Genomic DNA, 26305 nt, shown 5'->3' with positions numbered 1-26305 from the left:
GAAGTCATCCCAGAAACATCAGGAGACTAGATCGATATTGGTTCAGGATTCACAAGTAGAGATGAAGTACTAGAAGGGAGAGAGAAAGCACCAGAGAAAATTTATTGCTGTTCCTGATTGTGGCCCTCTTTAAGGATGGAATATTTGCAACCCGTCTGGAAGACAGAGCATGTTATTTTCATGATTCACAGTTGTGTGAGCACACTACGGAAGGAAGCTATAACCAGATCCTGGTTGACTTCAACTTGGTCCTCAGAAAGACTCTTGCTCATCACAAAATCAATCATGAGAATGACATTTACTGTCAGAATGCTTCCCGAGCACCCCAAGTGCAGGCTCAGTCAGGGCTCAGTGTGAATCCATTGATTCTGGGTGGGACAGGACATGGTGGTCTGAAACTCCAGGTAGCTCTTGCTTTGGGGGCAATGAGAAGGTAAATATGAATAGCCATAAAATGAGCTGCTGGAGATATGGATTAAAGTAAATCTGTGGGTACACAAATAAAAGGTAAACTAGCTGGCTGGTATTAGACTCATTCTAGATAAAACAGGAAGCCCTCAGAGAGGGAATTTGCTAAATTATGGTATCCTGCTTTTAGAAAGTTGAAAAGACCTTCACAGTCATTAAAGGTTAAATGAACCATACATAGCACACATTCTGAAATTAATTAATGCTTGAACCATGACTAAAACCTTCTGCTTTAATTATTGAATTCCTTAAACACCCTTAATGAAAGACATCTTTATTTCCTGAGCACACAATGAGATGGTATAAGAAGGTGACACAAGATCTTTGTTAAGCATATGAAAATATTGATGGATATGTGGTTCATTCTATATAAAAATAGGTAAATGAACAATGTCCATCGATGTTGTCATAAAACACTAGAGTTGCGTGAGATGTAAACAATTTGAGGATCACTTGCATTCATGTATGTGTTTAACAAATAACTTATTTAGTACTTATTATGTTCTAAGTCTTTTCCTAGGTACAAGGTATTTATATGCAGGTGTTTGAAAAATACACGATCCCTGTATTTCCAAAGGGGTGAAATATATTTATGAAATAAACAAATCATTACAAACTGTGATAGGTACTCTGTTTTCCAAATTTAACAGGCTGTATGTATTCCAATCTCCTGGGCCTTTGTTCAGAAATAGGAATTTTTTGGTCCATATTTGGGAAAACTTATCTGGTAGGTGTAGGGGAGGCCAAAAGAATGAATACTTTGGACAAGAAACTGGCATGATTCTAACGTAGACAGTATGCAATTCTAGGCTGAACTTTGTCCTGAATTCTCTTCTTTTGTAGCATTTCTTAAAGTGGTAAAAACTTCACCCCTTCTTGCTTCCTGCCTTCCTTCCTGTCTTCTTTCCTCTGGTACCTCCTTCCTTCTGCTAGTTCATTAACTTTTTGCTAGTCACAATGCCACACAATTTCATTTTTGTTATTTCATCTTTTCTTGGGAAAATGTCTTGTTAGTTCTACTCTGCAGTTTAAAAAAACTCAAACTCTGAAAAGCAATTTGATTTTCCAAAGCTGCAGAAACAGCATGAATCCAAATGTTAATATATAACACAGTGGTTCACTCACCAAGAATAAAGTTCCAGCACTTAAAAGCATGATCTGGGAGGAGAGTACATAGAGTTATATACTTACCCCCAAAAATGTGCTGCTGTCAGTCTGAATATGTGCTGACGGAGTAACCATTCCAAGTAGCCCGTTACTAACAATATCCATGAGAACCGGGAAGCAATTCAGTCTTTTGGTATTGCATGCTAATGAAAAGTTGTATTTCTAAAACACAGGCAAGTTTATAAATTACAAAGATCTTTGTTTTTTACCCATAGAAGTCAAAATTTAACACTTTCATTTGAGATCACTTTTTAAACCTTTTGTTTTTGTTTCTGTTTTATGTTTTCTCAGTGCTGGGCATGGAACCAGTGCCTCACACATGCTAGGCAAATGCTCTAACACTGAGTCACATGTTCAGTCCCAAGTTTATGTTTTTAATGTGGTGCCAGATAATTTTTAAAAATTCACAAACACTTTAAAAACAAACAAACAAACAAAAAAACACTGTGGAAATAAGAACAAATATTAGTATAAGAAAACATGTATGTAGTAAAAAAAATCATGCATTTGATTTTCAGGACACCACTGTCTTGCTTAATGCTAGAATCAGCTATTGGATGTTAATCGTTTAAGAATGAATCAGAAGTTCCAGATATATGTTTGAGAAACTCCTTGAGAGAAAATATGGATTTCTTCCACTTAAATGTACACTTGACAAGGGGTATTTCTACAGTATGTATTTTGCTAATATATATAGTTTGTGTTGGTAAACAATGATAGATGTACAAATTTATCATGTATTATACCAATGAATATAATTTGCTAAGTAATAAATGAAACAGTACTTGTTTTTCATTTTCAATTCTTAAATTGGAGACTGGAGTATATTAATATTATGTTAGCTTCCCACACCTTTGGTAAAATTACTAAACAGAGACCAGCATACCTCTTCATTACCAGACACTACAATGGCTCCATTATAAGACGGGTCATCTATGCCATTTCTAGCTCCAGCTGCATCCACCTCCACAGCTATGTTCTGGTGCTCCACAGCATGTACAAAGTCATCAATGCTTGCCCCTAAGGTGTAATGTAACAGACATTTACAAACTGAAAAAAATCAATGTCAATGTGCGTAGTTGTTACAATCAATGACAATTAATGTCATTTACTGTAATATGGCCTGGGAGGATATTTTCCACCTGATAACGAGCTTGCTATCGTGAATTTAGAATCTATGCATTTCTCAAGGAGTTCACTTCACATGATTATTTGCTTATGCTCATTGATAGTATATAAATCTTTTAAAATACCATATGACTTTTGAAATAGTTTTTGGTTTTGGTTTTGATTTCGCCTAGAATCTTGCAATGAAGAGTTGAGTGACAGATAATTTCTATTAACTAACCATCAAATTTACTAAAACTCATTTCCCTATTACAAGACTACTAACTGAATTTCAAAATGTTTCTGCAGGAAAGCAACCTGCAGAATGGTGGTTAATGAGGGACTCCATGGCCCTCTATCCAGAACAAACATAACTATAAAAATTACTAAAAAAAAAAGCCCAGCTAGTTAAAAATCTCTGGAAACTGTTCCAAGGGTATACATAAAATGAAGAAATATTTATGCAAGCAAATCTGCTAAAACTTGGTAAGAACAATTCTCTGAACAAGTCAGTAAGCACATGAAAAGATGTTCAACACCATTAGCCATTAGCAAGCTTTTCACTAGACACCCTGTGATGGATGTAATGAAAAGACAGGAAATAATGAATGTTCACAAGGATATGTGGGAATTATAACTCTGGTGTGAATATAAAGTTTTTTACTTTGAAAAATAGTTTGGAGATTATGGTAAGAAATCATGAACAGAACCTCCAATAGTTATGGGCTAACATGAAAAGACCAAATTTAAGAATTATTGGAATTGGAGAAGGCACAGAGATACAAACCAAAGGAATGAAGAATCTATTCAATGACATAGTGTCAGAAAATTTCCCAAACCTGAAGAATGAAATGGAAAATCAAATATAACAAGCTTACAGGATACCAAAATGTATAAAATTACAACAGACCCACACTCAGGCACATTCTAATGAAAATGCCCAACATACAAAATAAAGATAGAATTTTAAAGGATGGGAGAGAAAAACCTCAGATTATAGGGGAAATCAATACAGATATCAGCAGATTTCTCAGTCTAGACCCTAAAAGCTAGAAGGGCCTGGAAAAACATATTTTAAGCTCTGAAAGAACATGGATGCCAACCAAGAATCTTATACCCAGCAAAACTAACCTTCAGATTTGATGATGAAATTAAAAACTTCCATGATAAACAAAAGTTAAAAGAATTTACAAATAGAAAGCTGGCACTACAGAACATTCTCAGCAAATATTTCATGAAGAGGAAATGAAAAACAACAATGTAAATAAGCCAAAATGACTGGGAATACAAATCATAACTCAATAATAACCCTGAATGGTAATGGCCTAAACTCATTAATCAAATGACAAAGACTGGTAGGTTGAATTAAAAAAAAAAAAAAAAACCCAACAATATTCTGCCTTCAAGAGACCTATCTCATAGGAAAAGACATCCACAGACTGAAGGTGAAAGAATGGGAAGAAACATATCACGCATATGGATTCAGTAAAAAAGCAGGGGTTTCCATCTTCATGTCAGATAAAGTGGACTTCAAGACAAAGTTACTAGTAAGGGATAATGAAGGACATTTCATACTGCTTAAGGAAACATAAATCAACAAGACCTAACAATCATAAATATTTATACCCCAAATAATGGAGCGTCTATATACGTTAAACAAACCCTTCTCAATTTCAGGAATCAAATGAACTACAACACAATAATACTGGGTGACTTTAATTTACCTCTCTCACCACTGAATAGATCTTCCGAACAAAAATTGAACAAAGAAATCATAGAACTCAATAATGCAATCAATAATTTAGACTTAACAGACATATATAGAATATTCCATCCATCAATGAGCAAATAGACTTTTTTCTCAGCAGCACATGGATCCTTCTCTAAATAGACCATATGTTATGCCACAAAGCAGCTCTTAGCAAATACAAAAAAAAATTAGAGATACTACCTTGCATTCTATCGTATCATAATGGATGAAATTAGAAATCAATGATAAAATAAAAAATACACAAACAACATTACCCTATGTAAATTTATGATTACACAAATGGTATGCCTTTACGCCATGTACAAATAGAGAAACAACATGTATCCCATTTGTTGACAATAAAAAAAAAAAAAAACCTGCCAACTACAGCTTAAAAAAAAAAAATACAAACTACTCCAACACCTGGAGACTAAATAATATGCTACTGAATGATGCATAGCAGAAGACTCTGAGGAGGAGATAAAAAAAAATTCTTAGAAGTAAATGAGAATAATGATACAACATATCAAAATCTCTGAGACACTATGAAAGCAGTACTAAGAGGAAAATTCATTGCATTGAACTCATTCAATAAAAGAATAAAAAGTCAACAAACAAATGTCCTAACATTACATCTCAAAGCCCTAGAAAAAGAAGAACAGATCAACACCAAAAGTAGTAGAAGACAGGAAATAATTAAAATCAGAGCTGAAATCAATAAAATTGAAACAAAAGAAACAATTGAAAAAATTGACAAAACAAAAAGTGAGTTCTTTGAAAAAATAAACAAAATTGATAAATCCTTATCCACACTAACAAAGAGAGAAAACTCAAATTACTAAAATTTGTGATGAAAAAGGAAATATCATGACAGACACTATTGAAATATAAAATATAATTAGAAGTTATTTTGAAAATCTATACTTCAACAAAATAGAAAATCTCAAAGACATCAATAGATTTCTAGAGACATATGATCCACCCAACCTGAATTGGGAAGACACACGCAATTTAAACAGATCAATTTCAAGCAATGACATAGAAGAAACCATCAAAAGCCTATCAACCAAGAAATGCCTGGGACCAGACAGATTCTCAGCCAAGTTCTACAAGACCTTTAAAAAGAAGAACTAATATCAATACTCCTCAAAGTATTTCATGAAACAGAAAAGGAGGAAACCCTTCCAAACCCATTCTAAGAAGTTAGTATCACCCTGATACCAAAACCAGACAAGGACACATCAAGGAGAGAAAACTTCAGACCAATATCCCTGATGAACATAGATGTAAAAATTCTTAACAAAATTCTGGCAAATCGCATACAAAAACATATTTTAAAGTAGTGCATCACGATCAAGTGGGGTTCATTCCAGGGATGCAAGGTTGGTTTAGTATATGTAAATCAATAAATATAATTCATCACATCAATAGACTTAAAGTTAAGAATCATATGATCATTTCAATAGAAACAGAAAATGCATCTGATAAAATATAGCACGACTTCATGCCTAAAAATACTAGAAAAAATAGGCACAGTAGGAACATATCTCAACATTATAAAGGCTATCTATGCTAAACCCAAGGCCAACATCATTCTAAATGGAGAAAAACTGAAAACATTCCCTCTGAAAACTGTAATAAGACAGGGATGCCCTCTTTCACCACTTCTACCCCACAATGTCCTTGAAACTCTAGCCAGAGCAATTAAAGAGACCAAGAAACTAAATGGGTATGAATAGGAAAAGAAGAACTCAAACTATCACTGTTTGCCAATGCCATGATTCTATATTTAGAGGATCCAAAAAATTCCACCAGAAAACTTCTAGAACTAGTACATGAATTCAGCAAAGTAGCAGGATATAAAATTAACACTTATAATTCGAATGCATTTCTATTCATAAGTGATGAATCCTCTGAAAGAGAAATTAGGAAAACTACTCCATTCACAATAGCCTCAAAAAAAAAAAAAAACAAACTTGGTAATCAACCTAACAGAGGAATTGAAAGACCTCTACAGTGAAAACTACAGAACACTAAAGAAAGAAATTAAAAAAAATCTTAGAAGATGGAAAGATCTCCCATGTTCTTGGGTAAACAGAATTAATATTGTCAAAATGGTCATACTACCAAAAGCACTACACAGATTCACTGCAATTCCAATTCAAATCCCAATGATGTGGTGATTCCTTAGAAAACTTGGAATGGAACCACCATTTGACCCAGCTATCCCACTCCTTGGTTTATACCCAAAGGACTTAAAATCAGCATATTACAGTGACACAGCCACATCAAAGTTTATAGAAGCTCAATTCACAATAGTTAGATTGATTAACCAGCCTAGATGCCCTTCAATAGATGAATGGATAAAGAAACTGGTATATATACACAATGAAATATTATTCTCTGTAAAGAAGAATAAAATTATGGAATTTGCAGGTAAAAGGATGGAGTTAGAGAATATTATGCTAGGTGAGATAAGCCAATACCAAAAAACCAAAGGCCAAATGTTCTCTCTGATAAGCGGGTGCTGATATATAATGGGGGGGCAGGGGTTGGTGGTTAGGGAAGAATGGAGGAATTTTGGATTGTGTAGAGTGTAATGAGGGGAGGGGCTGAGAGAGGGGAAAGGAAAGATGTTGGAATGAGACAAACATCATTACCCTATGTACATGTATGACTAGATGAATGGTGTGACTCTACATCATTTATAACTATAGAAATGAAAGTTGTACTCCATTTGTGTACAATGAATCAAAATGCATTTTGCTGTCATGTATCACTAAATAGAACAAACAATAAAAAAATAGCTTGGACATCCTTAAAAGGTTAAACATAATCATCTTATAACCCAACAATTTTATTCCTAGGATGATGTCCCAAAGAAATGAATCCATATGTTCACACAAAAACTTATAGATCAACATTTTTAAAAGCATTATCTATAATAACCAATTAATGGGGGGAATTATCCATCTGCTGATGGGTGACTAAGAAAATGAGGTGTATCTCTACTACAGAATATTATACAACAATTTAAGAATAAATTTTTAATACATGAATACATACTACATTTGAAACCCATCATTACCTGTCTTATTAATGATCAATAATCGAGTGAGAGGGTCGTGTGGCTGTTGTCCAGGAGCAAGGAAGTACAAATGAGGACACAGTTCCCAAGTGTAACCGTTCTGATAGACTTTCATCAAGATGTAGTCCAAAAGAACAGGGGCAAATCCAACCACCAGAATCAACAGCCTGCAGGGGATAAAACTGCCGATGTGAACACCATCGATTCCTAGTTGTTCAGAATGGTCTGAGCAGATGAGAACGTAATGGGTTCAGGAAATTGTGAAAATGAAACACAGCTCTTGGCCTCATTTCTTGAGCAGTCCATCCTTTTTCCTCCTTAACTGGAGGGGATAAACTGTAGATTCATCCTGTGGTCACTCCCCTTGCTCTGGCCATTGTGTAGCCTGTGCCCCTCCGTGTGTCCTGTCTCTCATGCTCCGATCCCACCTGCCTTCCAAGCTCCAGAGTGAGGCTCTGCTCTTTGCTTGCCAGTGCCCAACACCTCGCCCACGACTTTCTTCACGTCCACTCCTCTTCCCACGGTCCCTACTTGTTGTTAGTGACATGATTTCTTTAGTTTACAGGCTCAAATTTTTGTATTTTACTCTTTATTTTCCTATATTCTCCATTCAGATTCAAATCGAAAAATCTTCTTATACTCTCATTCTGTTTCTTACTTCGAAACCTTTCTCCATCCTTAATTTATAATTACATTCTCTCTGGCAGCAGCAAAATGACTGACTTGCCTTCAATTCTTCACTCTCTCTGAGTGTTATGCAGTGTTTCCAGGTTCATAGTGAAGATTTTTCTTAGATCATGCTCAATAATATTGAAGACTTTTCTTAAATCATGCTCAAATTCTCATTACTGATGTGTTTAGCAAGTATTTGCTGAGATACACTTGTGTGGCAGGCTACCTATCTCTTTATTTCTAAAGCAAAATACAGTGTTTAGAGACAAGGCGTTGATTGACAGCCCAGGTACCAGGGGTGTCAGGGTAGCAGAAGGACGTAATGGGGGTCTCAGGAGCAGGGATGGTGTCTGTTATGCACAGAGTGGGAATGAAGAGTCAACTATTTATAAAGACTGGAGGAGAATCTCAATGTTTAGGGAAAAAGCCAGTAGAATAACCACACAGCATCTCAATAAAACAGGGCACTAGGATATGGATCCTGGGAAAGAGGATCCCTTTCCCAATGTGTCTGTCACCTTTCATAGTGACATTAGAATGAGAGGAAATAGTACAGGGAAGCTCACATCATTTAACCTTTCCTCTAGAATTGTCTCTGGAACATTCCACCCATTAGTCCCTTAATAGAAAACTACTAGGACCACGGATTAAATAAGTATTATACTTTATCCAGTTTTGAAGACACAGGGATCTTAAAATTATTTTCACTTTTTCTGTTGGTTTTACGCCTTAGTTATTTTTCATACATTCGCTAAGGAAAAAAACTCCGTGGCCCTCTGATACTCACAGTGATAGAAGAGCTTTTCTTTCGTGCTTCAGCTTCAGGAAACGAACCTTTGCGATTGCACCGATTTGTCGCGCCCAGAGAGCCACGCCCCCTGCTTTCTCACTCTTCTCCGGAAGTGAAGAGAGGATTTGTTCCATCTCAACAAGTCTTTCAGTGTCCCCGGCTCTTTCCACCTGCGCTTCTCCTAGAATGTCGACATCTGCAAAAACACAAGAGAAGCAATTCGATAAATCCCACTTCAGACGTGTATTATTAAGCCCACCGCATGAGTTTGTTTTACGGTAGTTTGAGTCTTTTACATTATTCTAGACGTGGCTTCACTGGCTGCTGCCTTCAGCTAGGGAAATATTTAAAAGATTCATTTTTTGAACAACAACAACAAAAAAGGAGTGGAGAGGAGTTCTTAGATACTTTGAAATTACACTGTACATTAGAGCGATCAGATAAAAGTGCAAGGTCATTTTAGTGCCTAGGTGTCATGTGCAAATTTAGTAAAGGGAGCAATCTTTCTTCTGTGCGTTCACCTAGAGAACAGAGTGACATGCCACAGATTGACATGCCACAGATTGACATGCTACAGATTGACATGCCACAGATTGACATGCCACAGATTGACATGCTACACACTGGGAGTGAGCTCTGAATGATTAGCTACCCGCCTGGGGGTCAATTATAAATTGTCATTACTGGAGAGATTTAAGATGTGTTCAGTGTCTGAGGCTGCATTCTTTTGCCTTTGCCCATTCTCTACCATCTCTAGGTGCCCAGGACGATGCCCACTGTGTGATACTTTTAAAATAAGCCTGACCCAAAACCTCAGAAAGCACACCCAGAAATGCACAAGCACAACCGCAGACAGGAAACACACACTCTGAACAAAGACATTGAGATCTCAAACAAGATGGTGGCCGACAGCACCTTAAAAGAATGGTTTACAGTGATAAAGAGTCATCGTTTTTAACCCGTTAGACAGACGAGGCACCATGAAAACGAAAAAGATTAACTCTCATCCAAAGAGGGGCCGTTCCATTCAGAGGGGAGAAGATGCCTGTGTCGGTGTTCATCCCTCGGACGGGCAGAAGGAAGGCCCATCAAAGGCATGAGCCAGGGGCCAGCAGCGGAATAAAGCACTCTCGTGGTCACACCAGGGCTGCTATGACCACCTAGAATCACATGGTGCCCAAGTCACAAAATGAGTCCACCAGTTCTTTCCCACGGGGCTCCACCAAGTGCATGAGAACAGTGCCCAGAGGCTGCGGCAGGAAGGAAATACAGAGCCATGTGAGGGTGCCCAGGGCCTCCTGCAAGGCATCAGGAAGGTAAGCGGGGTCTTCCTGTGTGAACTACAGCGTCCACCGAGAGCCATCCCCTGGATAAGTGAGTAGAAAGAGGTACCTGAGGACAGAGGGGCCCTGGCACAGTGCACTGGTCATCATGCTGATATCTGCGTGCAGGGCGGGAAGACAGAGAGGCGGCGGCCGGGACAAAGCTTCATCGGAGTGGAGAGTCAGCCTCTGTTCCCAGTCGCCAAACACATAAGCCGATACATAATGAATACAGTAAAACAGGGCGGCAGGCTGAAAGTCAAGGAAATCCTGCTGCTGAGGGATTTGGTGGGGCTGAGCGCAGTCAGGACCCTGCTCTGGAAAAGGGCAGATGCACTCTTGGAACTTCATAGCCTAACGGCCATTATAAGGAGAGTGTGTGCTTTTCCCCTCCTTTCCCACCCTAACTCATAAGTTGCCGGACACCGGCAGCTTGGTAAGTGCCTTGCTCACTCACCCTTCAACATTTTCAGCTTCACAAACCAGGTGCATCAGTAAAACCAGTGAAAAACAACCTGAAGGACAACTCTGTTGAGGAGATGCCAAAGCAGCGAGTTCCCCGGCCCTTAACCTGTGATTCGCATGATTTGTGTTCTCTTAAAAGATACAGGGACCCATCCCATCCTTACCATAGGTCAACACAGCATCACTAAGAGAGAGGTAATTCTGGCTCCAGAATGATCTCCCTCCTAGTGCCCACACAGGACAAGGAAAAAAAAAAAACACCTTCAAAAGGCACCTGAAAGCAATTAACACTGCTGAGCTCTAGTCCACCCCTGCAAGCGGCCCTTTCCCATGAACAACACTAGACCTCTCCCTCCCCACCATCCTAGCTTCCACACTGTGGTCTGGAGCTGCTTCCTTCTCAGAATTCCCAGTGACGGCCTCGCCTGTGTGTTTGTGCCCATATGACTCGATTTCACTTCCACCTACACCAACTCAGAAGTTCCCGCTCTTCGGCACCAGGGTTGTCTGTAGGTGGTAGAGAGATCTGGAGAATTCAGCCTCAGCGCTATAACTCAACGGCATGCGGAAGGGAAAGACTGGATTTCACCTTCAACTCATTTAGGGGTGGGAGTAGAATAAAAGCTGTCCAAAAGTCAACATTGCCAAAGACAGATCAGATCGTTTCGGCAATTTATAGCGGCATCCTTACAAAAGAAGAGTCAAGACATTTTCTGGGCATTGCTTTCTTCAGTCTTTACTGTTTTTTTTTTAAATTATTATTATTAATTTACTTGTCCATGATACAACAGAAATTGCATAGCATGTGAAGAAGCAGGAGATGTAACTGACAGGGTAAAGAAAAACAGTCAAAATCATCACTGATGTTGGTCATCAGCACGTGGCCCCATCTTAGGTTTGACCCATGTGGTGTTAAAAATATTTATGATTTATTTTCAGATCTACTGGAAAATATGAACAATATTAGTGAGCCCATAAATAAGTTAGTAGAGAGTCTGAAACTATTAAAATATGAACGAATGGAAACATCCGGATGAAAAATACAGTATCAGGAAAGCAGAGTTTAATAGTTGGCTTCAGAACAGTCTGTGAAGGAGACAGCTGTGATTTTGAAGATGGGTAAACAGACATGGTCCAATTTCTTTCCTTTTTTAAAAGACACTGTCTAATTTCTAACACAAAGAAAAACAAAGATTGGAAAACCTAACCGGAGAATCTAATGTCTGTGGGACAGCATCAGATGTCTAATTAAGATTTTTTTTATCACTGGTTTGTAGGAAATTTTATAGTTTCTTTTTCTTAAATTATTATTTGAGGTTCTAAAGTTTTTCTGATCTGTGGGATGATATTTGGTATTGATTTGGGAAATGTTTTGCTCAGTACAAGAATTGCTAAAGGGTGTTCCTTAGGCTGATGATACTAAATAAAATGTCAGATTGGGAGAGTTAGGAGCCCAATAGAGATATAACATATGGGCAAATAAAACAGAATATTAAAATCTGTTTTATTCTCTCTGTGTCTCACTCCTTTCTATCAATGAATCATCTACCTATATCTCTAAAGATAAAGATACTGACTTATACATACATAAGTCAATGATAATAACTGAGAAGCACATATAATTACAATGCATGATAGAATATATCAAAAAGGAAAAGGGAAGATATGAGTGTATACACTTAAAGGTAGTTATATTTTGTGTGAAGCAGTATAGCAACATTGAAGCATAGGTTATTATAAATAAATTTTCCTAGTGATCATGAAAAACAACACAAAAAACTACAGCTAAAAAAGAAATAAGGAAACAAGTTGTTTATTACTAATAAAATATCATGGCAGGAAGGGTTAAAAAAAGCAAAGAATAGATGGGGCCAATAGAATAGATTTAAGCATAACCTGAGCAATAATCACATTAAAATAATCAGAAATAAAAGAAAGGTCAGGGGAGTAGAAGAAAGGGATTGAGGTGGGAGGGAAGAGGAACAGGATTAGGGAAAAACAGTGGAATGAATTTGACTTGACTTTCCAAGGGTGAATCTCACAATTAGGTATATCCACAAGACACTAATTTTATAAAAAAAACGCGAATAAATAGGAAAGTCAGTAGAGGAAAGGGAACGGGGTCAGTAAGAGGGGGAGGCCAAGGGTAAGTACTGGGGTCTTGATCGGAGCAAACTATACTTCATGCATTTATAATTATGTAAAAATAAATCCTGATGTTATGTGTAACTATTATGAACCAAGAAAAATATGTTTAATAAAAGTAAATGGACAAATGCCACTTATAAAAACTATATTGTAAGATTTGTTTAAAAGTAAAATTCAACTATATACTATCGATAAGAAACTCCCTTGAATTTAAAAGCACAGAAGGTTGCAAAAAAATTTCCAGTGGAATAAAATACCATTCAAATAAACACATTAAAATCAAGGCACCTGGATTAATACTAGACCAACTGGGCCTTAGGTTAAGTGCCATTGTCAGAGTTGAAAGGGACCCTTCGAAAGGATAATGAAGGCAACACACAAGGAAGACACAAATCCCACCTCGGCATATGCTAAAATAACAGGGATTCAAAGCGTAAGAAGTAAACATTACCTAAGTGAAGAGAGAAAAAGATAAAAATAGACACCTACAGAGTTACAGCTGAAGATTTAAATACCTCTACTCATCATCGTTAGAAAATCTAAGCAAAAAATAATTTGAAAAACCACTAAGATCATAGAACATTTGAATAATATTATCATCCAACTTGATTTAACTGACATTTACACAACTCTCAATACAACTGAAGTTCTATAAGAATATATGTTCTATATGTACTGTAAATGCACACATATGCATTTACATATATTTACATATATATACTTATATTACATGTGAATGTTTTTAAACAGATAAGAAACATTCACAAATTGACCAAACACTACTTCAATAAGTCTCAATAAATGTAAAACATTTACATCATAAAATCATGCATTTATGGCTGCACAAAAAATTTATGTCAATTACAGTAATACATAAGATATCCACAAATATTTGTAAATTTGCAACATTTTTTTAAGTGACCATGTATGACAACCTCATCTTATCAAATTGGACACATCATTAAAGATGAAAACATTATAAAATAGAACCCAATAAGAATTTTTGAGTTGAAAATAGTAGCAACTAAAAACAAAAAATTTCACTGGCAGAACTTAACACATTTCAGGAGGTAGAAGAATCAGTGAACATGACAAAAGATAAATTGAGGTTAGACTGGCTAAGGAACATAAATAATAAAGAACAAAGAAGATGAAGAGGCTCAGAGAAATGTAGAATGTTATCAAGCACACCAGCAAACACCACAACAATGGCAGTTTCAGAAGGAGAGGAGAAAGAGAAAGAAAAAAAAAAAAGGCTAAAAACTTCCCAATTGGATGAAAAACACTAATTTCCATATCCAAGATGCCCAATATACTCCACGTGGGATAAATGTAAAGCTCTAAAAACATAAACAAGCTGTCAAAAGCAAGTCAGAAAGAGAATCTTGAAAGCAGTAAGAGAAAATAGCTCATAGTAACAAGGCATCCTCAATTAGTCTAAGTGCTAACTTCTCATCAGAAACTATGGAGGCCAGCACACAGTGGAAGTGCAGAGTGTGCAGAAAGGGAGATAAGAATGTTCTGTCTGAAATTGATCTTGGACTGTGAGGAGGGCAATGAGCTTTGGATGCAGGAAAATGCATCCCTCGGTCAAGACAATATTGACAGAGGATGCATCTCATCTTTGCATAATGCCTGAGAATGGCATTAATCATGGAGACCACATTTTGCAGTCACATCTTTGGAACGTATCTTCTTGACATATGAACTGCACTGCCTGTTGTAAAATTTTCACATGATAATTTCCATGCATTGTATTTACCTGATTCATCAATTGCTGATTTTCCTTCTAACTTCAGGAACACTTCATTCAAAGTTGTCATGGAAACACCATAATTCTCAATCCCCAGGCTGGGACTGCTATCAAGATCCATGTAAAGTTCTAAAGAATACAAACAGAGCAGTGAATCAGAACAGAAAAAGCATGAGAAAACTGAGGACATCTTTTCAAATTAAAATAAGAAAGTATATGAAGTTATACTTAAGATATGTCTATGACATTTTAAAAACTAACATTTCATAATAAGTAATCTCATTCTCCAAATTCCATGTATTTTCTATTTTATAGTACTACAGCCCAAGCATTACTCTCATGATCAAATATTATTTTATATTCATTTATATTTCTATTACAATTTCATTTTAGTTTTTTTTTTTACTTAGTTATTATGGAACTTTGGATTTCTCAACTCTAAGCCTAATTACTTGAAGAGTTCTTTTGAGAGAACAGATGCAAATGGGAGTCATTCATGTTATAACTAACAAAAGAGGAAGAACGTATTTTTTGAGGATTAGATGGATGGTGAAGAGTCTTCTTTGTATCACAAAGCATCTGTCAAAGGTAGACAGAGGATCTAAGTCATTTTAAAATTTGTTTCTTATTCTGAGAAAGGAAGAAAAATTTCACAAGTTCTATTAGAGAATAAAGAATTGACTCAGAATTTCTTAGGCCTGTAGGAAATTATGAAGGCAATTACTCCCTCTAGCAATATTTATATCCATTCCTTCATCTAAAAATACTTTGGCATCAGTCATTGCTCATAAAGCCATGAACAATGTCCCTGCCTATGTGGACCTGAATTGTAGTGGGTAATTAAGCAGAAATAAAAACCCAGTTCTAAGACTAAAGTAATTACAGAAGACCTACGTTTCATTCTGGTGGCACAAAAGTTAGAAGCTTCCATTCTCAGCTAGAATATCTTATACAGAAAGGTAGAAAAGAAGATTTTCATTGCTAACAAGTACCATGTGTTATTCTTCATTCTACCTAAAACTTTCACAAACTTTTGATAAATTTCAATCACTCTAAAAATGCACTAGTTAGCAGTCTACGAACACTTTGCTGAATGCTTCTAAGGAATACCTGTGTTATAAAATGTCTATTTGAGTGACTTTATGGAATAATTTATGTATCTTTGTTAATCACACATATGGCAAAGTTAATTGTTTCAACCGCTCCATGTAAGCCTTCAGAGAGCTCATTGTTGGGGAGCAGAAGGACAAACAGAATTAATAAACTTCTGTCCATTAGCCCTAAAAGCCCAAAGTTATCACAACGGCCTGGCCAAGAGAAATAGTTTTCTCATGGGGCTATTTAACAAAGTTAAGCCAGACGTTTCAAACATTTATGTTCATGTAGAGTTATGATTACTAGAATGTTCTTCTATATACCACAAGGGGAACAAGGTTTAAAAGAAGCTCTCTAAAATGCCCAAGCATTACTATAAGAATATAATAATATTTCCCACTATAGGCAATTATTATTTGACTATTGATTTGATCATGTTTAAATACCTGAACAACATCATAAGCTCTCAATGATGTTAACTATAAAAGTTACCATTATTTTTTATTATCAATATTATTTCTATATTTAATTTCATGTTTCTATAAACATTACCTGGAAATCTATAGGTTGTTTCTAAGGGTAATGTATAGACAAGCTTTCCTTCACTCTCTGCTGATAATTTGGCATCAGGGATGTGCTGTTTAACAAGGGATGTTATCTTTTCCCGAGCACATATTTCATTCAACTGCAAACTGGTGTTAAAAAAAAAAGGGGGAGGGTATGTTATTTAATAGTCTCCAATAGCATGAAAATAAAGTCTAATCTCTACAGGACAAAGAAAACTGGCTAAAATCTAATGTAAGAAACAGGACAAAAACATGAAATAAGAGGACAAAAATCCCAATCATATAAATGTAATGCAGGAAAGCAAAGAGGAAGCTAATCAGAATTACTGGTCAGATTACTGAGAGATGGTGCCCAGAGAAGGTCAGTTAGTGATTCAGCTCCTTAAATGGAGAATAACTACATGGTAGAAATACCAGGAATGCAGCGAAGATCAGGACTAAGCAAGACGGACAATGTTGACCATTATGTTCAAAGAAGTTTAAGTTAGCTAAATAGGATTATCACACTAGTTTGAAAGAACAAGGGACTTTTGATAGTCATAGATGCCAAACAGGTTCAGTTATTGAGTTTAGTCATTCAATGCAAATTTCTTAGTATGTGATAAACATCCCACTAAATGCTCAGAGTATATAAGATGAATAAGACAGCATTAGCCTGCTCTTAAGGAATTATCTAGTTAGGGACACAGGAAGAAAACAGATGAGTAAACTATCAATAAATATATCAATAGTGGTAAGTGCTATGAAGGAAACCAGGTTATAGAGAGAAACTAATTATGGATGAATATCGGTTTGGGGAGCTGAGATCCCTAATTTTAGGTTGCTTGCTAGTGTTAACTCCAGAACATCGAATAAGAACAAAACTTCATTGAGAAGTTCAGTCATTCAAACATACCACACTATTTTCCCATTGTAGAAAAGCAAACAAATAAATAAAAATTGACTAAATCGAGGTTATTGAGTATACAGTAGATAATATTATCTGCAGTGATTTTACTTTGAATCTTGGTTTTCATCATTTGAAAAATCTAATTTAACCTATCTTAGCAGTTTCCTCATTAGTAAAACAGAATAATGATTCCTAACATCTAAGGTTGCCAAGAACTGAAAAATAGTGATGTTGACACTTAGCCCTTAAAAATGGTAGCTGTTTTATTTAGCTAAATGCTTCAGTCAGAATTATTCTATTTACTCATAAGGCATGCATGAACTTATAAGAATATAAGTTATTCATAGAAGCAGTGAAATCCACTGAGGGAATTAGCCATGATGTGGTCCTGAAATAAAACAATTCTAGAAACGTTTCCTGGCCCCTTACAAAAACTTGAGGTAGGTGTTCTCACTCTGTGAGTGGTACACAGTGTCCTTCCTCAGGAGCTTTATACCTTGGAAGGAAGGGCTTGGCAAATTTTTCTGTATATGACTGGATAGCAAATATTTTAGACTTTGCCTGCAAAAGCTCTGAGATCTCTGTTTCAGCTACTCAACTCTGCTGTTGTGTCTCAGAAGTTCCATAGGTAATATGCAAGAGAATTGCAAGATGGGACCCCACTCTAACTTTATTTACAAAAACAGGAAGGGGGCTGGATTTGGTCCATGAGCCATAATTTGTTAACCTCAGGTTGTGAAGAAGAACATGAAGTTATTATGCAAATTACTGTCCAGAGGCCCGTGAAGAGACAGACTCATGAATTGGGCAGGGATCCCGACTATCGTCTTTTATTTTGAGAGCATTGTTTGACCTCAATATTACACAATATTCTAGGCCACATCTCACTTATTTTTCTATAACCTTTACTTATAACCAGGAGTTACCATGCCCAGCTTATAAGTGAAAAAACTGAATTTCAAAGAGTTTAAACAACTTCTAAGAAGAGATGCAAACTAAATGCTTCAGGAAATTAAGAATAAAATTGGAACATTTCACAAAACAGGAAGATTAACTGGGTTCAAGGAAACAGCTAGCCTCAAAAAAAAAAAAAATAACAATGGGAAGTGTAGATCATGGTAAGACATGCATAAGGAGCAATTAATATTTCACTTTATCTAAAGGGTGTTGAATTGGGTCGGAGAACATGGTACAGGAGTCAAGATAGATCAGGTCACACACTTGGCTACATGGTTTGGATTCTGGTAGGTAAAATGAAACCACTGAAGTTTGTTTGTTATGTCTCATCATTTTAGCTTTGTTTTCTTCTTAAGTACAGGTGATATAAATCAAAATAACTAATCAATTAATATAGAAATTAAAATATGGACTTAGACACTAGATTTGAAGTTCAAAATATCCAAAATCAATTCCTGACTCTATCACATATTAACTTAGTGTTATGGTTTGAATCTTTCCCGCAAAGTTCATGGGCTAGAAACAATCCCAGTGCAATGGTGTTGAGATGTAGGAGCTTTAAGAGGTGATTAGGTCATAAGATTCTCTCTTCATGAACAGATTAATACCACTGTCATAGAAGTGGGTTAGTTATTGTGGGAATGGATTTCTGATAAAATGATGAGTTTAACCCCTGTGTGTGATCTCTTGCCCTTTCTCCTTCCACCATGGGATGATGCAGCGAAAAGGCCCATGCCAGATGTGGCCTTGGACTTTCCAGCCTCCAGAACTGTAGAAAATAAATGTTTAATCTTTATAAATTACCCAGTCTCAGGTACTCTGTTCTAGCAGGACAAAATAGTTTAATACACATAGGGAGTCTATAATTTTATCTGTAGAGTAAAAGCAACAATGGTTCCTATCTCAAAAATCAAAGATGTAAATAAAATAATGTTAAGTATCATCCAAATCAATGACAGCTCCAACATGCTACTATTCAAAATACTAATAATTGAGGGGAATGGAAAAGAGAAGAACAAGAAAGAGGAGGGAGCACTGGAGGAGTGGAAGCAAGTAGGTTACTTAAGAAGTTATATTAACACACTGGATGAGAGATGATTAGGGTGTGAAGGAACATATCCGTTGAAAAAGTTCCCCTCACGCACGTTTCAATAGACCAGGCATTGTGAATATATTTTCTAACACATTGATCTGAACTTTTGTTGCCAGTGTATATTCTCAATCTCAAATGTCAACAAAGTCGACAACTCTAGTACACACATGCTTTCTCTACCTATAGCTCCACACAAATATGTGCATGTGTGCATGCAAGCAATTGGTGTATAATGATAACAGGTCTTCTTGTCATGTTTGCTTCAATCACCATCAAGCCCAGTTCTCCTTTACCAGCAAATCCTTCCCTGGTGGCCCTACCTTAGTTGGTATCCGATCCCCCACTTCTTCTTCAGAAACAATGAAGAACCTGCACACTTCAGTTTCCCCTTGGAGAGAAACACTTTCCTATCTGAAAAGGAAGAAGCAGAGAAGAAAGTGTGTTAGGAAGTTTCCCATTTGTTTTTAAGAAAAGGCAGTATGATCTAACTCCAGTTCAGGACTGTCTACAGTTTCAGAGACAGAGCTAGTAAGGACTCAAGGAACCTTACTTTACTTTAATCTAATTTATGTACTTCAGGTTATCTTTCTGATAACTCATCAGGGAGATTCAACTATATGGATGGACTTTCTATTATAGACAATCCTCACCTAACACATTTTGATGGATCAAACATTTAAATTTTTTGGATATTTCAAGTTAATGTGTCTTTATTCTGAGAGAATTAATCCTTTAGAATACAGACTCTACTTACTTCACTGGAAGAGCACGCTCCCACATAATCAAATGACACAACACTTACAAGATACGTGGAAATGGATGGAGGCAAGATGTTTTGGGCCCAGTTCATCTAACCACCAGTGGTACAGATCACCATGGATGGCTAGATTTCCAGCATTAGATACAGCTGTTCAGAATACCAATCCACATTTCTCAAATACCCTTAAGTCCTCATGAGGCTATTTAATGCAAACCAGCAATTACCTGCCAGGATGTCAGCCTCATCCATGAACTGCGTACTAAACAGGATCACACGATCTGTTTTACGCTCTTTTAGGAGGTTCCAAATTCGGTGTCTTGAAAAGGGATCCATTCCAGCAGTGGGTTCATCCAACAGGAACATCTGCAGAGGAGGGATGTGTGAAGAAGAAATGTGTGCGTGTGTGTGTGTGTGTGTGTGTGTGTGTGTGTGTTTCTCCTAAGGTGAAGGTCTTCCAGAAAACAATGTATAAAACCATATTATTTATTTGTATTTATTTACTTACTTATTACAGTACTGAAGGTTAATCCCAGACCCTTGTGCATACCAGGCAAGCACTGTACTATTGGGCTATATCTCCCATCCCTTTTTATATTTAAAAGGTATTGTGGTTACTATTTTGTTCTTATTCTGAATATTTTATTTTCAATATTGTATCAAACATGTCCTTTTCAATGATAAGGTTTGAACTCTCACCAAAACGTTTTACTTTCTAAAATTTGAATTCGCCCATCAAGTTAGCTTGACTCACCTGAGGATCTCCTAAAATGGCAATCCCGAAGGTTAGTTTTCTTTTCTGTCCACCACTTAAGTTTTGAGCGAGAACATTCTGAATATTTTTCATTTCCAATTCCAGCAAAACTCTTTGTATCTAACCAAAAGACAACATTTTATGTCTTAACCAAGATTTATTTCTTTTTCCCTTTGTTTAGTTTTTTAGAGGCAAAGTTATAAAGCGTGAAGGTTGAAAGCATGGATCCTGTAGCCCAACTGCCTGACCTTGAACGCCACCCCACCTTCACCTGCTGCGTAATCTCCGTCAAGTGGCTTATCTCTCTGAACCTCAGTTTCCACGTGCATAAAATGGGGATCACCAACAGCATCTCTCTCATAGCGTTGTTCTAAGGACTAAATGAGTTCTACATTTAAAGTTAAGAATATGCTCGGCACATTGTGAACCGTCTAAATGCTTACTATTGCTTAAAGCAGGTTTTCCTCTTCAACATTTACTGAGGATTCACACGCAGATAATTAATAAAAGAGGGAAAACACTGCGAATAGGACTTAACAATCTCATTTTGACCAATACGTTAGTTTTAATGTATTTATATACCTCTTGCTCCACTTCTTGTGGTGGAATCCCTCTTATTTTAGCAAATAGCCTGAGGTTTTCTCTCACGGTAAGGAAGTCAAATTGTACATTGGATTGTGGACAAACTCCAGTGATCTTGATGATGTTTTCTAGGTCATTGATTTCTGAGAGTTTATTATTGTAGATGGTGACAGAACCTATCACAAAGATTCTACATTAATATCATAATAATGAGTAAAACAGATTATTTCTAAAAAACATAAAATCGCTATCAATACACTCATCAAATTTTAGGTTAAACTGCTTTACCTTCAAGGTTTATCCTATTGAGGCATTATGAATTTTCATTTCAGTTGTACTATAAATTGAAAAAAAAAGTTCCCATCGGTTGTGTTACTCCTGAAGATGTCTCTTACCCCTCGCGATTAGGTTTGGCTAGATGCCCACTGAGGCCTTAGTAAGTGTGAAGCCAGCAGAGCTGATGAACAGCTACATACTATGCCATCTTCTCTTGCTGCTGGGAGCATGGAGAACATTGGGTAAAGAATCCCACGCTAGCTTCTTGAGACGTGAAAGCCCACGCAAAAATAGAGGTGCAGTTGTCCTATCTGAACCTTAAATATGTGAGCAGGCACATGTTAAATCACCCAGTCCCAGTTACATGGTTCATAACAGAAAAACTGCTCAGTCAACCCACAGAGTCATGTGAAAAAGAATAAAACATTTTTATTTTCAGCCATTAAGTTTAGGAGTATTTGTCACACAGCAAGAGCTGACAGCTACATATAGGAATGCTAAACTAATGACCATGAAAATAATTATCACAAAATACTTATATTCTATATATACTAATTAAATATTACAAACCATTATAGAACAATATTACACATATATTTCCATTTTTCTTTGGTATTTATGTTTGTCGTTAATAATCAGAGGATTTCATATTAGCAGCTTACTTGTTTGTCAACCTGACTGTGGAAAAAAGAACTCACCTTTGGTGGGAACTGACAGCCCACTAAGAATATTTAACAGCGTTGATTTTCCAGCTCCACTGTGACCAAGTATTGCAGTGATTTGGCCTTCATAAATGTCAAATACCAGATCTAGGAGGAAAAAAGGAAAAGAAAGGAGGATAAAAGAAGGAAGGAGAAGAGATGGGAGGAAGGAAGGAAAATAGTAAAAATCAAAAATAACACTCTGTTATGGAGCCAACAAATTGTTACTTTATTTCCTTGAATGGTTGTGTTTTCTAGCATGAATACGTTGTTTTACGTTAAAAATAAAAATACCCTTGATAAACTTATTTTTCAAAATAATCTTTCTAAAAATTTTTAAATTACTTGATTTAAATGAATGAAACATGCCTTATACTCTTAAATTCATTACCATTGCCTGGCATATGGTTGGTGGATATTAATATTTATTGAATGGGAGAAGAGATCAGTAACAAACAGTCACATGGGTAAAACTTCCACCAGGTAAGTTTCTCCTTTCAGAAAAAGAAAAAATATAGTATCTACCAATAGCTTTTGGATTATAGAAGAAAAATTTGAGTTTGTAGGAAAAATATCTGTAGGCTACCTTAGTATAGATTTTAAATACATGTAATTCTAAAACCCTCACTTTTTCTAATTTTCATAAAGTAAAAGTGATGTGTTAGAAGGGAAATTTTATGATGTGGTTCAAATAACTTTTAAAATCTGAGATACTATCATTAATTGCTCAACAAAAGCAAAACAATTTGAATTTAAATCATAAATTGACACCAATATAAGAATTTTTTTTTTTTTTTTTACCTTTCAAAGCTTCTATTTTATCAGGTTTTCCTTTATATTCTTTTGTAACATTTCTGATTCTGAAAAAAGAGAAAAGAAAAGAAAAAGAAGAGCTACTTCAAGGTGACAGTTCTCTTTGGTCTGTAATTCTAGTTTGCTGCCAGAATCAGATGAATCTGATCTTCAGGATAGAAGGAGAGGTAGTAATCACTCTCATGCAGTTCTGGCTGTGGCTCAGAATTCTTCAAGAATCCTGCAGAATACTCCAGTTCTGGCTGGGCATTAGCCTCACCTGATGAGTTTTAAAACGTTGTGCTTGGGTCTTATCAGTAGACTCTGATTCCCTAGATTGGGGCATGGTCTAACATCGGTTAATAGAGAACAGGATCATTTCTGGACTGTAAAGCTAAGGAAGCCAGACCAAGAGAGAACTTGGGCAACCAACACTGGAAGGGTCAGCATGAACCACGGGCACAGGCTGGTGGTCTCTTGAGTCTCCATCTCTGGAGAACCCTTAAAAGGTAACCAAAGAAGAGAGGCCGTGCATCACCACAATGAGGCAGGGGTCTCACAGGGCTACCCACCTGACTCATGCCCTCTGCACCAACTGGCTACTCTGTTATCTTAACCAATGTACTAGATCCAGGTAAGTTTCAGTATTTACAACCTGAGAATTTGGAATGTTTTAGGATTGTGTTGCAGGGTACATAAAATATTTCACCTTACATGCACAAGGCTTGACTCATGGTTAATATCCAACAAGCTTAAGAGAACGTTGGTTACAAGATGGTGGTGGTGGCAATAGAAAGGAATGGAATTAACATAAGCTGGGTGCTATCATAAATCTGGAATGCCAGATATTTTATCTGCATGCTTTTATTCTAGTGGGTAAGTGGAATCCACAAATGAAATTAAATTTATGTTATTTTGTCATCTACTGTTCATCAGACAAGTCAGGTTTTATTCACATTAAACTATTTAATTAGGTTTTCTCATTTCTACTTTGATCCCATTTTACTGTCAAAAAATGAGAAGTATCATAAATGCAATGTGTATGAAGTATGAGCAAATGTTGCCAAAGAATTGAGGAAGGTTAAGGATGGAGACAGAAAGAAATGAACAAAAAGACTGAGAATCCAAGCAAGAGTTTTGTTGACCTGTCCTCACTGGCAAAACAGAAGTTCCTATTTAATGTAGATGCCAACACTACAAGGGGCGGAAGGGATTTCTCTAAAGTGGGAGGTGATGCATGTGTCCTGGGTAGTTTGGGGTGGTGACCTCTACAGAGCCCAGGGAGAGCTCTGCTTGACTCAGATGCTAACTCTTAGCTCCCCAGCCTTGGCCTGTTCTCTACCAAGATCCTTGTTACCTGATGGCTTCTTTCCCTCGGAATTCTGGAGACATTGGTTCAAAAGAGTCATTTGATGAAGGACTAGAATCTATTTCATCTTCGAGGATCACACGATCAGCCTGTGGTTGTCGTGACCAAAATGAGGACTTCAGGAAAAACAAGGGTGAACGTTTATGTCCGAATTCATCTGCACGACCAGAAGACAATTAAATACAAGGTCAACCATCACTTTTAGGGAGGAGTGACATTAATGCAGCCTGGCAATACAACCCCTTTGCTGCGAAGCCTTGTTGGTCAATGGAAGGCAATGCTTTTTTGTGTTTACTGTTGGTGCTTGGTATTAAACCCAGGTCCTCATGCCTGCTAAAGAATGTGCTGTACTATTAAGCTATGCCTTAGTCCCATCAAGCATGTTTTGACATGTGCAACTTCATAAGGAAAAAAAAAATCACCAAGATATCCCCATTATAATAGTTACCCCTATAGGAAGCAATGAAACTGTGATTAAAAAGCTTTCAGGAGCAATTTTAATAAATACTCAAAATTTCCTTAACCTCAATGAAGTCAGATGTTGGAATAAAAATGCAAACTTTTCTGGGTCTGTTGAATTCTGTGTCATTTTATTAGCAAAGGAAAGTACATTTGTAAGAAAGGGGAAGAATGGGGCAAAAAAAATTATTCAAACTTTAACAGAGTGGAATTTCTAAAAGGCAACTTTATATTTCTGTTTTATCTCATCCCTAAATAATAACTTTCCTTGGAAGCAAGTTTATGATTTTCTGGGGATGCAACTCAGTGATAGAGAGTTTGCCCAGCATGCATGAGGCCCAGGTGCAATCTCCAGTACTACTGCAATTCCAATTAAAAAAAAATTCTAGATTTCTGTGTTTCAGATGGAGAGCCAAGGTTCCAAACTGCCATGCTAACTAGCATGGCAGCCCTAAATTTTCATGATTAACAGACCCATTTAGGAATGAGATTTCTAAGCATCTCCTTAAAAATAACTTAAGAGGATTGAAGTTCAAGCAAAGGTTAGTGATTTAATACATGAAATTCAGACTTCAGTTCTAAAGAGTATCAAGGCAAGGAAGACATGAAGGACTAATGCTGACAACTCTGTTTATCTCCTTCCTATTGATACACAAAGTAGTTCTTATTAAAAATTTTTTTTAGTTGTAGATGGACACAATACCTTTATTATATATATATATATATATATATATATATATATATATTTATTTATTGTACTGCTGAGGTTTGAACCCAGTGCCTCACAGATGTGAGGCAAAGGCTTTACCACAGAGTCACAACTCTAGTCCCACAAAGTGGTTTTTAACATATAATTTGCACATGGTTTAGGAAATCTGTTCTAGGAAAGAGCATTATTCAACTGATGTTTGATTTTAATCATATCACCACTCACTTGGCAGAATTTTTTCAAAGTACATCATCAATGCCAGATAGAGGAAAGTGTCAAATGCCAACATGAAATTTGTTGCTATAATTAGATTTGAGCCGTCCGATGCATGGAGAAATGCATTCGAATTTAAGTCATAGTCCAAGTGTAAGAGCTGAAAATTAAAAAAAAAAAGATAAATTAGTGCAGGAATAAAATAGTTACGTATTGTCTCATAGAACTTTAAATAAGGAGATGGACTACTTTATGGTTGTCAAATGTATCAGAAGGCATGGACATTTGAGAAACTATAACACTGTTTAATAACTTCAATGATGGAAAGTGTGTTCTAAATGAAATTGGAGCATTCGGAGGAGG

The 26305-nt window shown here is 36.5% G+C and overlaps 1 protein-coding gene across 4 annotated transcripts in view; it reads right to left on the bottom strand.

Annotated features, from left to right (window-relative positions):
* The window catches only part of LOC124979828 (ABC-type organic anion transporter ABCA8-like), a 70349-nt gene that overhangs the window by 21628 nt on the left and 22416 nt on the right, over positions 1 to 26305 (bottom strand). For all 4 annotated transcript variants that reach the window (XM_047544591.1, XM_047544593.1, XM_047544592.1 and 1 more), the window contains 14 exons: positions 25955 to 26102; positions 24550 to 24718; positions 23202 to 23260; positions 22398 to 22508; positions 21424 to 21599; positions 20842 to 20961; positions 20315 to 20453; positions 19651 to 19741; positions 16378 to 16517; positions 14740 to 14859; positions 9040 to 9238; positions 7581 to 7747; positions 2522 to 2655; positions 1660 to 1797 (listed from right to left, as the gene is read on the bottom strand). In XM_047544591.1, the coding sequence (XP_047400547.1) occupies positions 1660 to 1797; positions 2522 to 2655; positions 7581 to 7747; positions 9040 to 9238; positions 14740 to 14859; positions 16378 to 16517; positions 19651 to 19741; positions 20315 to 20453; positions 20842 to 20961; positions 21424 to 21599; positions 22398 to 22508; positions 23202 to 23260; positions 24550 to 24718; positions 25955 to 26102 (1911 nt within the window). The remainder of the gene's footprint in view (positions 1 to 1659; positions 1798 to 2521; positions 2656 to 7580; positions 7748 to 9039; positions 9239 to 14739; positions 14860 to 16377; positions 16518 to 19650; positions 19742 to 20314; positions 20454 to 20841; positions 20962 to 21423; positions 21600 to 22397; positions 22509 to 23201; positions 23261 to 24549; positions 24719 to 25954; positions 26103 to 26305) is intronic.

Source organism: Sciurus carolinensis, chromosome 3 (genome assembly GCF_902686445.1).
Source record: "Sciurus carolinensis chromosome 3, mSciCar1.2, whole genome shotgun sequence".
In the NCBI taxonomy this organism is placed as follows: Eukaryota; Metazoa; Chordata; class Mammalia; order Rodentia; family Sciuridae; genus Sciurus; species Sciurus carolinensis.
The sequence above is the reverse complement of the archived record's forward strand: the minus strand, read 5'-3'. Positions and strand labels throughout refer to the sequence as shown.